Source organism: Styela clava, chromosome 8 (genome assembly GCF_964204865.1).
Source record: "Styela clava chromosome 8, kaStyClav1.hap1.2, whole genome shotgun sequence".
In the NCBI taxonomy this organism is placed as follows: Eukaryota; Metazoa; Chordata; class Ascidiacea; order Stolidobranchia; family Styelidae; genus Styela; species Styela clava.
In genome coordinates this window covers 8,584,261-8,599,979 of record NC_135257.1, presented here as the reverse complement: position 1 = coordinate 8,599,979, position 15,719 = coordinate 8,584,261, and the positions used below count along the sequence as shown (strand labels likewise).

Genomic DNA, 15,719 nt, shown 5'->3' with positions numbered 1-15,719 from the left:
ACCAGCTTGCCAGCAATGAATGAGTTGCTGATTTACGGTCATGGTCAGTATCACATCTTTCATCTTCAAATAATAGCCTTACAGCATTACAAGGTTTTAACGACTTTTAAAGCATCTGCCTTCATTAAAAAACTCAGTAGGAAGCGCAGATTGCAAGTGGGGTATCAATACATTTTCCAACACTCTCCAAACCACAAAACCAACGGATCTTTTGATATGTACGACAGAATTATTAGAAATTTGGTCGAGCGCACCATAGGCGCCGTCGGACTGGGTGGGAAATTGAAAAAAGGAGTAGCCTTCCAACGACTTCCTCGATCTTCAAGATTTGAAATCAACTGGCCAATTAGTTGCGGAGAAAGGCGATTTTTAGTATAGTGATGCTTTAGTTTAATCATGTGCTCAATTTGGAATAGTCATCACCATTTAGCATTATGGCAATTACACTCAACTTCAGATCATTTTTCAAAACGTTTAAATGGTACGATTAAAATCGTGTTGTAAGTTATACTTACGACCTTGATTCATCATAGTTTTAACTGTATCATCATTAAAACAGTTGTGTCCGACTACTTGATTATTTCAAAACAAACAACCTATCAATCTCAACCTTCCCTAAAATACTATTATAGTATCAACGAAATCCCTCTACACTGTCTAGAGACCACAGATATCAATGAAATCAACATATCGACAACACCTAATTATAGCATATGAATCACCCACCCATGGATTTTTGTACAAAATATATTCAAAGACATAGATATGAAATTCATTCACAATAAATAAACACAATTTTGTTTACACACATAAATGGGTTTCTCAAGCTCATCTTGCTCCAAACATCTTCAAGTTTAATTCACTAGCGCTATTCCAAAGAAACTTGTAATCAAATTTCAATGCATTCCATCAGACACAGTCATCCTATCGATGATAACATTGCCATGAGCATCTTTAACCCTCAATCTTCCAGAAGCATACCTGAGGGAAAATACAATAATCAATTTTAACATCACATATTGCGGCACAAAGTTAACAACAGACATCAAGAATAGGACCTCCTGAAGTATGCGCACCAAGATGGCGCACAACCTGAACTCTGGTTGTGTACCAGGTTACGGTTCGGGTTATGCGATTTCTTGGTGCGCATACCTCAGGAGTCCCCAAAAATATATATATGCAAACTACTAACCTCGTTTCTTGCCTTCCATCACTAAAAACAGTTTTGCTTGTACCATCAGGATATTCTCTTTTCTTAAAATCAATTGTATGAATTTCACGTTGGCCATTTGCAAATACAATTGTTTTGTCTTTGTTTGTTGAAATATGCATTTCTGTACCATCAGGAAACACAGTTTGTTCAGTACCATCTGTGTGTAGATATTTGACAGTTTGATCAGGAAACGTGATCTGCTTTGTTCCATCAGGGAAGTGGTGCTCAACTTGCTTGTTCGGAAACTCAAAAACCTTTGAAAAACAAAATTGAATGATTTACAAAATAATTCAGATAGGATTTGGTGGCGAGTATGAAATTGGAGCTAGGTGAAATGGGTATGCTGGAACAATTGACAATTTAAGATGCATATACATTTTTCGGCACTTCAGAAGTGTGTGTACTGATATGGAAGTACCGGTAACTAATTTTGTTCGCCTACTTCACATCAAGTTGTTTAGAGGGATTGAAACTTATGGACAGGGGGTATATTCACTTGGCTAACACAGACAGTCCCTGAACTTATAATAAAACTAAAATAAGGAAAATCTGAATAAAATTATGGACCGCCCTTACCTGGTACACAGACTACGAGAGCACCCATTTTTCATTTAGTTTCATTGGAATTAACTTCATATAAAGCATTTAAACAAAGATTATTACATTTAGGGTGCATAATATAAAAAATTATTTTTAAATGTTCAAAATATGTTTTGTTTTGAACATTCTGGCTCCTAACTGTTAAAACATCTGATCTGTCAACAGAACATTCAAGGAGATCATGTTACTTTGTTTTAGTGTGTCGACAAAGCATGGTTTACTAATTGTGTTAACTAGATTATCAACAAAGCAGGTATTCACTTCCAATTTACAACAATTAAATGTGTTTATTTAAAGACAAGCATGGACATGTCCTTTTATTTTCCCACATATGAACCATGCTCGAAAAGTAACAATAATAAGCTGGTTTGTAGCAACAGTGATCAGTTGTTGTTTTTATGAACCAACATGCTGGGGCTGCTACCATCTTTGCTTCATGTTATCACTGGTCTTATACAGCCACCTCTCAGCTGGTTAGCTTCTTTTTATCTATTTTCAGATCCTTATGTGGAAGAACTGCTGGGGTATGCAATATTAAATATTGAATTCCTGTCTTTCGATAAAAAATGTTTTCTTTACATGAAATAATACAAGCAATACTACCTGAAGACCATCACGATGAGTTGTATGTGTAGTACCATTTTCTTCATAAAAATAAACTATTGAACCATCTCCATATATTTGCTTGATATCTCCATTCGCAAAGCGTACCTTGAAAGCACAAAAAGAACAAATCTTCATACTCGGTAAATCATGTGTAAAATGTGAGAAAGAGTGATACTAACCTTCACAGTTTGTCCATCTCCAGAAACTTCTTTTTGAGTCCCATTCGGAAAAATGACAATTTTGCTTCCATCTTTCTGTGTTTTCTCAACCTTTCCATCTTTGTGCATCATTTCTGCGGATATATCCGAAGACTTTGACTGTTCTATTGTATTCTTCAGATTTGAGAATGCAACCTCTGCTATCAGACCTTTATTTGATTTTCCTTCTTTGACTGGTCTGGAATATTCCACACGTGTTGGCTTTTTAGACAAAACGCTATCATGTGAATTACTGAGATTCGATTTACTAGAAATGGGTTGATCAATATTGCCAGCCTCTGTGACTATATCAGATGATTCTACAATTTTGTTTACTGTTTTCCACACTGATGATTTCTTTGGCTGATTCGACTTCATAGCATTCCACTCTTTTAACCGCTGAGCTTCAGTTTCATTGATGCGTTGTTGCAATTGTTTATTCTCGGCCTCCAATCTCTCAACTTGATTGCGCATTCTGTTGTTTGAAGAAATCCATTTTTGTTCTTTCGTCTTATTATCGTTTCGAAGAACCTCAATTTCTTCTTGTAATTTTTGTATTTCTTCTCTCTCTTCTTTTCGTGGCATCATCCGTGTAGCAAGAACATGTTCCTCGAATAATTTTCTCTCTTTTTTCAGTTTCTTAGTCTCAGTTTTTCTATATTCTTCCAGTCTGGCTAATTCATCTTCTTTTTGATTCTTAAATTCAAGCATTTCTTTTTCCAATGTCCTAAAATTTTCCTCCTGTTTTTTCCTGAGATTTTCCAGTGACTCGTTTTCTTTTTTAAATTTAGCAATCTCACTTTCTAACTCCAGTAATTTCTGTTTCAAGGCAGAAGCTTGTGAAGGCTCTTGCATTGTTACATCCTCTCCATCAGATACTTCTTTTTCAGGTTCATGTTGAACAGATTTGGAATCAATTTTAGCTAAAGAAGATTTTGGAACTTTAAGACCAGGAAACAGTTTTTGCATCAAGCTTGTTGGAGGTGGAGGTGGTGACAGAGATAATAAATTATTAGAAACTTTAGATTCTGTATCACGAACTGGGTTTTCTATATCTTCATTTTCTGGCTCCATGTAATCTGTAACTTTATAAGCTCGTGGTGAATCGAAAGCATTAGCAACACATCTTTCAACATTATCTGCAGGGTCAGAAGTAGGTAAAGTTGTATTCAGGGCAGTATCATTGAGATCGCCCCATGTTTGATCATCTTGAAACTCATTCTCTTGTTCAGAATCTTGTTTCTGAATCAAACGATCTTCAGTTGCTGATTTTCCATTGTTAGAACCTGGTGCAACCATGTTCCGGCTATGAGGTGAAAAAGCTGTGTTCGGAGATGAACATAGTTGAAAATTAGCATTATTAAGAGAAAAATTATTACATTGATTTGGAGGGGCGACAACAGCAGGTTGTGGGAGAGGATGCACCAATTTCTCACGTTTTACCAAGCTGGCCGTTTTTCTTTGAATCAACTTTATTTTTTGTCGTTCGGGAGATCGATAAAGTGATTTTGGAGGTGTAGGTGAAAGAATTGCATTTTCCATGATCTCCTGTGATGAAATATCAGGTTCTGGTGTTATCAAAGGTGGTGGAGCATGTATGTTCCCAACCTGCAACACACTAAATTTTGGATCATCTTGAATTTTCGCTCTAGCTTTCTCTCTCATTTTTCTTCGCTCACGAACTCTCTCTCTCAAAGACAGACGATTCTCCAGTTTCTCTCTATCATTATTAACATCATGTTCTTGTTGTAAAACAGACACAATTAAGGATGGTTCATTAAAGAAAGATGCATCATCCTCAGCATACCGCTCCAGCATCTCAAACTCTTCTAAATCCACATCATCAATATGGTAATCTCTGTCTTTTGTTTGCAATTCTCGTTCTGAAGGATATGATTGCTTTGTACGACCTTGTGTCTGTTTTACAATATGACTTTGTATCTTCGGTACAACCCCGTTGACTGGTGGCTTTTTTGTTAATACATTTTTCCCACTTTTTCTCTCTTGAGCTTTGTTCTCAGATTTCGAAACAATATTTTGACACGCTGGTTTAGGCATATTCTTATCCTTATTAATAGGCTTTGGAACTTTACGTTGCGGAGGTCCTTTGAATCTTGATAGTCCTTGACCCTTTTTTAAAAAAGGTCTTTTGATAGGGGCTTTAGCTTTATTATTTTTCTCCCGCTTTTCCTCTTCCTTTTTCATCTCATCTTCGAGAATTTGCTCAAATGACCTTTTTTGTCCCTCGACTTGAACGTCATCAAATTTTGGCTGTGAGCAGTTGTCCCAAGAACCAAGTCGGTCGCTTGATTGAATGGTCTCGGAATACTCCAAACTGCCAGTTTCTACATCTTCTTTTTCAATGTCAAAATCAACATCAGAAACAACTTTTTCCAGAGCTATAGTTTGACATTCCTGTCTATCAAGTTTCATTTTTTCTCTTTGAGCATTCAGCATTGCAATTTCAGCCTCCTGCCTCTTTCGCAATTCCTCTTGCTGCATCATTTGCCATAATTTTATAAGCTGAATTTTTTCTATAGCCTGGTCATCTCCTTGTCCAATCAGTTTTCCTATATCACCCTCCATTATTTTGGAATTGAGTATTCCTAACAGAGGATCAATTTGAGATAGATCACCGTTTTGTGTGCGCTGGGATTGAGGCTCATTTTCAGTATCAATCTCACCTTCTTCCAGCTGATCATCTTCGTCACTTTCAATAAAAGGTTTCGGAAGACTTTCAGACTCTGATAAAAGAATTTTAAAATTCTTTTGCATGTTTCTATTGAATTCATTCATAGCCATTGGTGGAGTATCATCGCTTCCAACTGGAAAAGGTTGAATGCCGGAAAATTCACTAGTGCTGCCTTCACCACTTTTCATGCTTAGGCATTGGTCATCGAAATCAATATATCTCTGGACATTTTCTGTCAGCACTGGATTTGATAAACCAGGATTTCTATCATCTCCTTCACCGGTCGCAAAAAGAGAACTTTCTAATTCAGAACCCAACCATGATAAAGTGGTTTCTTTTATTGTGGGTAATGAAGGATGCAGCATAATAGCGGTACGTCCAGATGCCTGAGAAGTCATAATGAGTCTATCTATGATATACTATCTATGATGATTTATACACTGTTTGCCATTTAGTCATAACCTCTGGAATAAAACAAAAGTACATTTTAGTAAAATATAAGATAGTGAATACAATAATTGGAAAATGTATCAAATTATATTCTCAATAGAAAATTGCACAGTTATAATGAAGCTACTACAATATGGGATATGCATTAGACATTCATATAGTTGGAATTGTAGATGTCTCGCCAGGTTGAAAATACATAATACAAATTCAGAAAATAGTTTAACTTGGCAATTTCAGAACCCGCCCTTTGAAAATTCCTGGCTACGCCCCTCGCCAAGGAGATAAGACCTTGGTCGGGCAGAAGAGAAAGGAGCGGAAGCATTCTTTCGATTGAAAAGAAGGAGGATGAGTGTATTTTCACTGTATTACAAAAGTATGAACCTCTGCTTAGGATCTTTTATTATGCCACTGCCCATTGGGCATAATCCGATAACAATCTGAGTTCAGTTCACCAAGATAATTGTAGATACAAAGATAGGAATGATTTATTCATATTTATAATAATTTGCAATATCAGAATATAGTGACAAAATCAGTATTTTTGTGGCGAAAAAGTGACAGGAGTTGGATTTACACCTCTTGTTGGTTAACATTTTTATACCCTATACAATATACAATACAATAGCATGCCAACAATAATTCCATTTTTTTTATCTTATAATACCGCTGTAGGGTGGTGTAGCCAGTCTGCGGACGATTGCATTCAAACTGCTATAAAACAAAAATCAATATTTCTAACCCGTTAATTTTTTCACCGTAGGTGCATTGGCATTTATTCTACACGCTAAACCTCGAATTAACTTTCTACGACCAGGGGTTAAAGCTATACAAACCACCAAAGTACAACACTCGGAAGACGTATTTGCGACCGAACGACCAGTGTGCGACCACGTATTTCAAGCCTTCAAACATCATTTCTGCTGCGTCGAGACTAGAGCATACGTAGCCATGCGTGAAAAAATTGGGCTTCTAATTGCATTTCTGACCGTAATATATTTAGGAACACAACACGGTCATTTCGAACAAAACTCGTCAAATTATATACAAAGCACCGCATCGCTTTTTTGTTTGAGGCCGCATTTTTTCAGTGTAATTTCGCAGAGCTATGAGGGACGATAACGCGTGAGAAATATCGTCGCGGTTCATTAATTTTTTGGGCATTAATTAGATTGATGAAGTTGATGGCCGCAAATAGGTCGTGGCCGCAAAGTGGGTAAGCCACCCTACTGCAGTACTGTGATTTAGCGTTTCCCACTTCCAATGCAGCGATTCTTTTCTACTATCCAAACAATCATTTATTTACTTGTCAAGACAAACTACTGAACTACGTTGATACAAACAAAATAAATAATCTGATATTACAGTATTACCGTACGAAAAAAAAGTATAGGATTATAAACATTAAATTACAGTTTTCAACCATTCTTAGCTTTTAATTAATCCCTATTTAAAGATACATTTTTTGTTTTCAGTATTATCCAAAGTGCCGACTATCAGAATAAGGATCACGTTATATACTTTATGGCAGCCAATACTGCTATCTCGGCAGACATATAACGGTACCAGCAGAAATCCATCCCCGCATGTACCACCTACCTGCAGCTGCAAGTAGTTTGTTCGAATCTAGCGCCCGAGAAGAAAACAAACGGAATTTACGATAGTGGACGGAGTCTCTAATTGGGAGTTCGGGGGTGATAAAAGATCTGGCCTTTAAAGTTACCGTATTTGCTTTTGGTGCGCAATATCAGTCTTTCACAAACAAAATAAATTTATGATTGAACAAAATTAAAACTTTCTTAAAGTAGATAATTGACGGGGCTACAATTTACACAAGTCACGCTCAAACTGAAACGGTGCATATTTATTCCGGGGGAGAGGAGCAACATTAAAACGGCTTAATCATAGGGCGAACCACGGCCTCTCGCCCTTTCGTGTTAACAAGTTAACTGTATCAGATGCATGGACTTACTTATTATGGACATGGCATTTTTTGTTTTTTCAATATATTGTTCGTACAAAGTGCATTTTCAGTATGGTGAGAGAGAAAAATACTGATTTGTACGAGGGAGCCGTAACCGACCCTCGATTTCGTGAACCATCCTTGAATATGCTTAAATACGGTACGTACTGCCCGCAGGCAACGTGAAACGTTCGTATGTACATAATTCTAAATTAACGGGTTGAAAATATGAGACACCATTAAAACTTATACATAATATACTTGGACACCGGTTCCTGTTGAATCACTAAAGAGACACCTTGTACTCGAAACGTCACACGAATCAGAATATCGGCTCACGGTATAAACATTTGACTTACACACTCGTTTTAATTTAGTCCAACTTTCTTTTATCTCCGTCACTATATCCGGGATATTTCTTTTATTCAAAACTAAAGGAGCACCAGGAGCTTCTTCAGTCTTTTCTGCAGCGCCCCGAATTTAATTTATTGAGTGTCGTCCTAGATCAGTGGTTCTTAAACTTTTTCGAGCGCGACCCAAATCTGAGTTTTATGAATACTCGCGACCCAATCCTAAATAACGCAAAATGTGTTTTTAATGTTAGTACAGTTTGACTCAAATACAGACAACTATTTATTAGAAACAGTCCATTGACTCAGTGAGATTGATGAAACTGAAATTTCCTTTTCATTATATCTTCAATACACAGCTCTATTTTACTTAACGCAATACGCAAGTTGTCACGGGTATCGAGGCGATTGCGAGCTTAGTTTTGATAACCGTCAGTGCCAAATATCCTCGCTCGCAGTAATCAGTAATCAGTAATTTATTTTATCACCAAGAAATACACACTGTACATACAGAACGAGATAAGAAAAGAGAGGAAAATAATGCATTTCAGGGTGAAAGGGGACGCGATAAACCAGCATTGGTTATCGAGCAACGACACCTATGAATAGTCTAACATTGGGTTATACAAGAACAAAAATCGAACTAAATACAGTACTAAAGTGAGGAGTCGGAAGCCAAAATACTAACATTGGCAGAAATATGTTCAAAAAGACCGGGTATTTCCGGACTCACTAAGCAAACGACTCCGAACGCCGACTGGCAGATAACCATGACAACTACGGCACAAATACGGTAACGTCTAAGTGACTGGAGCACCATATTGCAAGCTGAGTTGGACGGTACCGGCACTGTGCTGATGCATGGTTCATAAAGTGCCTTGTCGCGAATTGTAGCAGAAAAGGCGTCCGCCGTCCGTCGCAAACACGACATCCTAGCTGGCCATCGGTATCTCTCGCAATATACAACTTTTTACTCATCAAATGTGCACACACTGCTTCGTTCGCGGTAAATGGTGCCTCGAGACGAAGTCACATTTTCTCTAGATATTGAATAATCTAATGTCGAGAAGCGAGCTTTTTCATTGCGTCATCTATTACAATTTACATTACACCAAAAAGACACCCATTTTTGGTTATTGGACACGTAGTGGACATAACGATCGTTTCAATATTATGTTGTTGTTGTTCTTGTTCTTGTTGTTCTTGTTCTTTGACACGTTTTTAAAAAGTCGCTTTTCTCTTCGAATACTGGACCAATTGCTTTGAAATTTTCAGTGGTTAAAGATTAATTTTTTCGCTAGAAGGCTATTACTTTTGTTTATTCTTAAATTTTATATGAATCCTATGAGATATGATATTTCATACAAAATTTCGCGGTATTTATTTTTACTCATGGGAACACTGTTTTACACTTATTTCAAGCGGTTTCGCGATCGATTGTCTTGCTCAGTACTACAGCTACTGTAGGTCGGTACTGGTAAGTTGCCATACAGGTACACCACTGTGAAGTGACTCACATGCCTTCTTCTATTCCTGTGAAGTGGTGCGATGAATCTCTCGTCTGTGTTCAGTGAAGGGTGGTGGTGTGAAACATGGGCGAGTCCTAAATTCAACACGGAGAAAATTCTCTCGAATTTGGGATATGAACTAAATACATCTCGATACAGTGGTTCTTAAACTTTTTCGAGCGCGACCCAAATCTGAATTTTATGAATACTCGCGACCCAATCCTAAATAACGCAAAATGTGTTTTTAATGTTCGTACAAATACAGACAACTATTTATTAGAAACAGTCCATTGACTCAGTGAGATTGATGAAACTGAAATTTCCTTTTCATTATATCTTCAATACACAGCTTTATTTTACTGAGCGCAATACGCAAGTTGTCATGGGAATCGAGGCGATTGCGAGCTTAGTTTTAATATCATTCAGTGCCAAATATCCTCGCTCGCACAGGTGCCTTGTCGCGAATTGTAGCAGAAACCTCGTCCACTGTCTGTCGCAAACACGACATTCTAGCTGGACTTAAGTATCTCTCGCAATATACAACTTTTTACTCATCAAATGTGCACACACTGATTCGTTCGCGGTAAATGGTGCCTCGAGATGAAGTCACATTTCTCTCTAGATATTGAATAATTTAATGTTGAGAAGCGAGATTTTTCATTGCATCGTCTATTACAATTTACATTACCAAAAAGACACCCATTTTTGGTTATTTTAATCCACTAAGACGACATTCCTCGAGGTCAACACAACGACAAGCGACGTGCATGGTTACCGATGCCATAAAATAATACACGTGAGTGGCATATCAGAATTGTGATGTAACAATGAGCTCAAGACAGTTCTTTCCGTGAATGAAACTTTATATTTCATTATTTATAAATACCAGAGTTTAGAAGCTAAATTGAATCATTGGGAAAGCTGAAAATTCGTCCTTCTCCTCTTAGATTGCCCTTGCATTGACGACCTTGTCGCGACCCATACTTTAAGAACCACTGCGATAAGCGGTAAATTCAAGTACATTTTACGGTAACTTAGGGATAAGAATTTCAAGGAATATACTGTATTTTCACAATATCTTATCGAAAAAGTATTCACCCGACTAACAAAATAAGATCTGAGCAAGTCAGTTAATAAGATTCGTAATCAAAGGAGTTTACTCTCAGAGAATATACCATTAATAATGCCAGTTCTACTATAACGTGAGAACCACGTATCCATATACGACTTTGAAAATGTTTTAAAACCGGGACAATTACAGGCCTAAGTCCTATAGCCAGGGCTGCCATCCATATTAACCCCACAATAAGGACAACAGGGAAACATAATCATAAGATAACAAAGAACGAATGTAATGAACCAAAATGTATTCATGCCAGAGCGACCAGGGTCCAATCATACTTTTCATTAGCAAAGATTTGCTACATGAGTTCTTTAGTCCTAAAAACTATAAGTTCCATCTCACTTCTAAGTTGTATTTTGCTTCTAGATAAACGAACTGATTTTGGCTATTGCGGCAATAATTAGCTGTTGTTGTTGCCACTAATGCGCCTAGCAATCAATAGGATTCTAATATAATTTCTGTCAAATCAATCATTTCAATTGCCCAACCCGAGCGCCCGGAATAAGAACCTCTACCCTTGAAATAAAACAGAAAAAAGGACACATGTCAAAAGAGGATTTTATTGATTGATATAAAAAAGATTCATACACTCTACACAATACAATTTGAGTCGATGGGTACAAAATTTTAAAATTATGTGTAATCCATTGCTGAAAAAAGCCTATATCGTCATAGGTGAAAAATCGTAAATTTATGCACTTTTCAAACATTACTCACATGTCTTTCCGCCCAAGAGGGGCGAGATTTTATTGATTGATATAAAAAAGATTCATACACTCTACACAATACAATTTGAGTCGATAGGTACAAAATTTTAAAATTATGTGTAATCCATTGCTGAAAAAAGCCTATTTCGCCTATATCGTCATAGGTGAAAAATCGTAAATTTATGCACTTTTCAAACATTACTCACATGTCTTTCCGCACAAGAGGGGCGAGATTTTATTGATTGATATAAAAAAGATTCATACACTCTACACAATACAATTTGAGTCGATGGGTACGAAATTTTAAAATTATGTGTAATCCATTGCTGAAAAAATCCTATTTCGCCTATATCGTCATAGGTGAAAAATCGAAAATTCATGCACTTTTCAAACATTACTCACATGTCTTTCCGCCCAAGAGGGGCGAGATTTTATTGATTGATATAAAAAAGATTCATACACTCTACACAATACAATTTGAGTCGATGGGTACAAAATTTTAAAATTATGTGTAATCCATTGCTGAAAAACGCCTATTTCGCCTATATCGTCATAGGTGAAAAATCGTAAATTTATGCACTTTTCAAACATTACTCACATGTCTTTCCGCCCAAGAGGGGCGAGATTTTATTGATTGATATAAAAAAGATTCATACACTCTACACAATACAATTTGAGTCGATGGGTACAAAATTTTAAAATTATGTGGAATCCATTGCTGAAAAACGCCTATTTCGCCTATATCGTCATAGGTGAAAAATCGTAAATTTATGCACTTTTCAAACATTACTCACATGTCTTTCCGCCCAAGAGGGGCGAGATTTTATTGATTGATATAAAAAAGATTCATACACTCTACACAATACAATTTGAGTCGATGGGTACAAAATTTTAAAATTATGTGTAATCCATTGCTGAAAAAAGCCTATTTCGCCTATATCGCCATAGGTGAAAAATCGTAAATTTATGCACTTTTCAAACATTACTCACATGTCTTTCCGCCCAAGAGGGGCGAGATTTTATTGATTGATATAAAAAAGATTCATACACTCTACACAATACAGTTTGAGTCGATGGGTACAAAATTTTAAAATTATGTGTAATCCATTGCTGAAAAAAGCTTATTTCGCCTATATCGTCATAGGTGAAAAATCGTAAATTTATGCACTTTTCAAACATTACTCACATGTCTTTCCGCCCAAGAGGGGCGAGATTTTATTGATTGATATAAAAAAGATTCATACACTCTACACAATACAATTTGAGTCGATGGGTACAAAATTTTAAAATTATGTGTAATCCATTGCTGAAAAACGCCTATTTCGCCTATATCGTCATAGGTGAAAAATCGTAAATTTATGCACTTTTCAAACATTACTCACATGTCTTTCCGCCCAAGAGGGGCGAGATTTTATTGATTGATATAAAAAAGATTCATACACTCTACACAATACAATTTGAGTCGATGGGTACAAAATTTTAAAATTATGTGTAATCCATTGCTGAAAAAAGCCTATTTCGCCTATATCGCCATAGGTGAAAAATCGTAAATTTATGCACTTTTCAAACATTACTCACATGTCTTTCCGCCCAAGAGGGGCGAGATTTTATTGATTGATATAAAAAAAGATTCATACACTCTACACAATACAGTTTGAGTCGATGGGTACAAAATTTTAAAATTATGTGTAATCCATTGCTGAAAAAAGCTTATTTCGCCTATATCGTCATAGGTGAAAAATCGTAAATTTATGCACTTTTCAAACATTACTCACATGTCTTTCCGCCCAAGAGGGGCGAGATTTTATTGATTGATATAAAAAAGATTCATACACTCTACACAATACAATTTGAGTCGATGGGTACAAAATTTTAAAATTATGTGTAATCCATTGCTGAAAAACGCCTATTTCGCCTATATCGTCATAGGTGAAAAATCGTAAATTTATGCACTTTTCAAACATTACTCACATGTCTTTCCGCCCAAGAGGGGCGAGATTTTATTGATTGATATAAAAAAGATTTATACACTCTACACAATACAATTTGAGTCGATGGGTACAAAATTTTAAAATTATGTGTAATCCATTGCTGAAAAAAGCCTATTTCGCCTATATCGCCATAGGTGAAAAATCGTAAATTTATGCACTTTTCAAACATTACTCACATGTCTTTCCGCCCAAGAGGGGCGAGATTTTATTGATTGATATAAGAAAGATTCATACACTCTACACAATACAATTTGAGTCGATGGGTACAAAATTTTAAAATTATGTGTAATCCATTGCTGAAAAAAGCCTATTTCGCCTATATCGTAATAGGTGAAAAATCGTAAATTTATGCACTTTTCAAAAATTACTCACATGTCTTTCCGCCCAAGAGGGGCGAGATTTTATTGATTGATATAAAAAAGATTCATACACTCTACACAATACAATTTGAGTCGATGGGTACAAAATTTTAAAATTATGTGTAATCCATTGCTGAAAAAAGCCTATTTCGCCTATATCGTTATAGGTGAAAAATCGTAAATTTATGCACTTTTCAAAAATTACTCACATGTCTTTCCGCCCAAGAGGGGCGAGATTTTATTGATTGATATAAAAAAGATTCATACACTCTACACAATACAATTTGAGTCGATGGGTACAAAATTTTAAAATTATGTGTAATCCATTGCTGAAAAAAGCCTATTTCGCCTATATCGTCATAGGTGAAAAATCGTAAATTTATGCACTTTTCAAACATTACTCACATGTCTTTCCGCCCAAGAGGGGCGAGATTTTATTGATTGATATAAAAAAAGATTCATACACTCTACACAATACAATTTGAGTCGATAGGTACAAAATTTTAAAATTATGTGTAATCCATTGCTGAAAAAAGCCTATTTCGCCTATATCGTCGTAGGTGAAAAATCGTAAATTTATGCACTTTTCAAACATTACTCACATGTCTTTCCGCACAAGAGGGGCGAGATTTTATTGATTGATATAAAAAAGATTCATACACTCTACACAATACAATTTGAGTCGATGGGTACAAAATTTTAAAATTATGTGTAATCCATTGCTGAAAAAATCCTATTTCGCCTATATCGTCATAGGTGAAAAATCGAAAATTCATGCACTTTTCAAACATTACTCACATGTCTTTCCGCCCAAGAGGGGCGAGATTTTATTGATTGATATAAAAAAGATTCATACACTCTACACAATACAATTTGAGTCGATGGGTACAAAATTTTAAAATTATGTGTAATCCATTGCTGAAAAAAGCCTATTTCGCCTATATCGTCATAGGTGAAAAATCGTAAATTTATGCACTTTTCAAACAATACTCACATGTCTTTCCGCCCAAGAGGGGCGAGATTTTATTGATTGATATAAAAAAGATTCATACACTCTACACAATACAATTTGAGTCGATGGGTACAAAATTTTAAAATTATGTGTAATCCATTGCTGAAAAAATCCTATTTCGCCTATATCGTCATAGGTGAAAAATCGAAAATTCATGCACTTTTCAAACATTACTCACATGTCTTTCCGCCCAAGAGGGGCGAGATTTTATTGATTGATATAAAAAAGATTCATACACTCTACACAATACAATTTGAGTCGATGGGTACAAAATTTTAAAATTATGTGTAATCCATTGCTGAAAAACGCCTATTTCGCCTATATCGTCATAGGTGAAAAATCGTAAATTTATGCACTTTTCAAACATTACTCACATGTCTTTCCGCACAAGAGGGGCGAGATTTTATTGATTGATATAAAAAAGATTCATACACTCTACACAATACAATTTGAGTCGATGGGTACAAAATTTTAAAATTATGTGTAATCCATTGCTGAAAAAATCCTATTTCGCCTATATCGTCATAGGTGAAAAATCGAAAATTCATGCACTTTTCAAACATTACTCACATGTCTTTCCGCCCAAGAGGGGCGAGATTTTATTGATTGATATAAAAAAGATTCATACACTCTACACAATACAATTTGAGTCGATGGGTACAAAATTTTAAAATTATGTGTAATCCATTGCTGAAAAACGCCTATTTCGCCTATATCGTCATAGGTGAAAAATCGTAAATTTATGCACTTTTCAAACATTACTCACATGTCTTTCCGCCCAAGAGGGGCGAGATTTTATTGATTGATATAAAAAAGATTCATACACTCTACACAATACAATTTGAGTCGATGGGTACAAAATTTTAAAATTATGTGTAATCCATTGCTGAAAAAATCCTATTTCGCCTATATCGTCATAGGTGAAAAATCGAAAATTCATGCACTTTTCAA

General features: G+C 35.9%; 1 protein-coding gene across 1 annotated transcript; it reads right to left on the bottom strand.

Annotated features, from left to right (window-relative positions):
- Positions 1-731: 731 nt before the first annotated feature.
- LOC120345965 (uncharacterized) lies at positions 732-8,517 on the bottom strand. Its single transcript, XM_039415586.2, has 4 exons — positions 2,599-8,517; positions 2,417-2,524; positions 1,193-1,467; positions 732-981 (listed from the first exon to the last, which is right to left on the bottom strand). Exons 1-4 carry the CDS (start codon positions 5,704-5,706, stop codon positions 897-899), a joined length of 3,576 nt encoding a protein of 1,191 aa, XP_039271520.2. The 5' UTR covers positions 5,707-8,517; the 3' UTR covers positions 732-896.
- Positions 8,518-15,719: the final 7,202 nt, after the last annotated feature.

What these genes read in the sequence shown, in the direction of transcription:
- LOC120345965 (XM_039415586.2), bottom strand. Translation starts at nt 5,706, where the DNA reads ATGACTTCTCAGGCATCTGGACGTACCGCTATTATGCTGCATCCTTCA. An exon ending in CTCATCGTGATGGTCTTCAG is followed by an intron (nt 1,468 to 2,416) that starts GTAGTATTGCTT and finishes TGTTTTTCAAAG; the next exon opens with GTTTTTGAGTTTCCGAACAA. An exon ending in GATGGAAGGCAAGAAACGAG is followed by an intron (nt 982 to 1,192) that starts GTTAGTAGTTTG and finishes ATTTTCCCTCAG; the next exon opens with GTATGCTTCTGGAAGATTGA.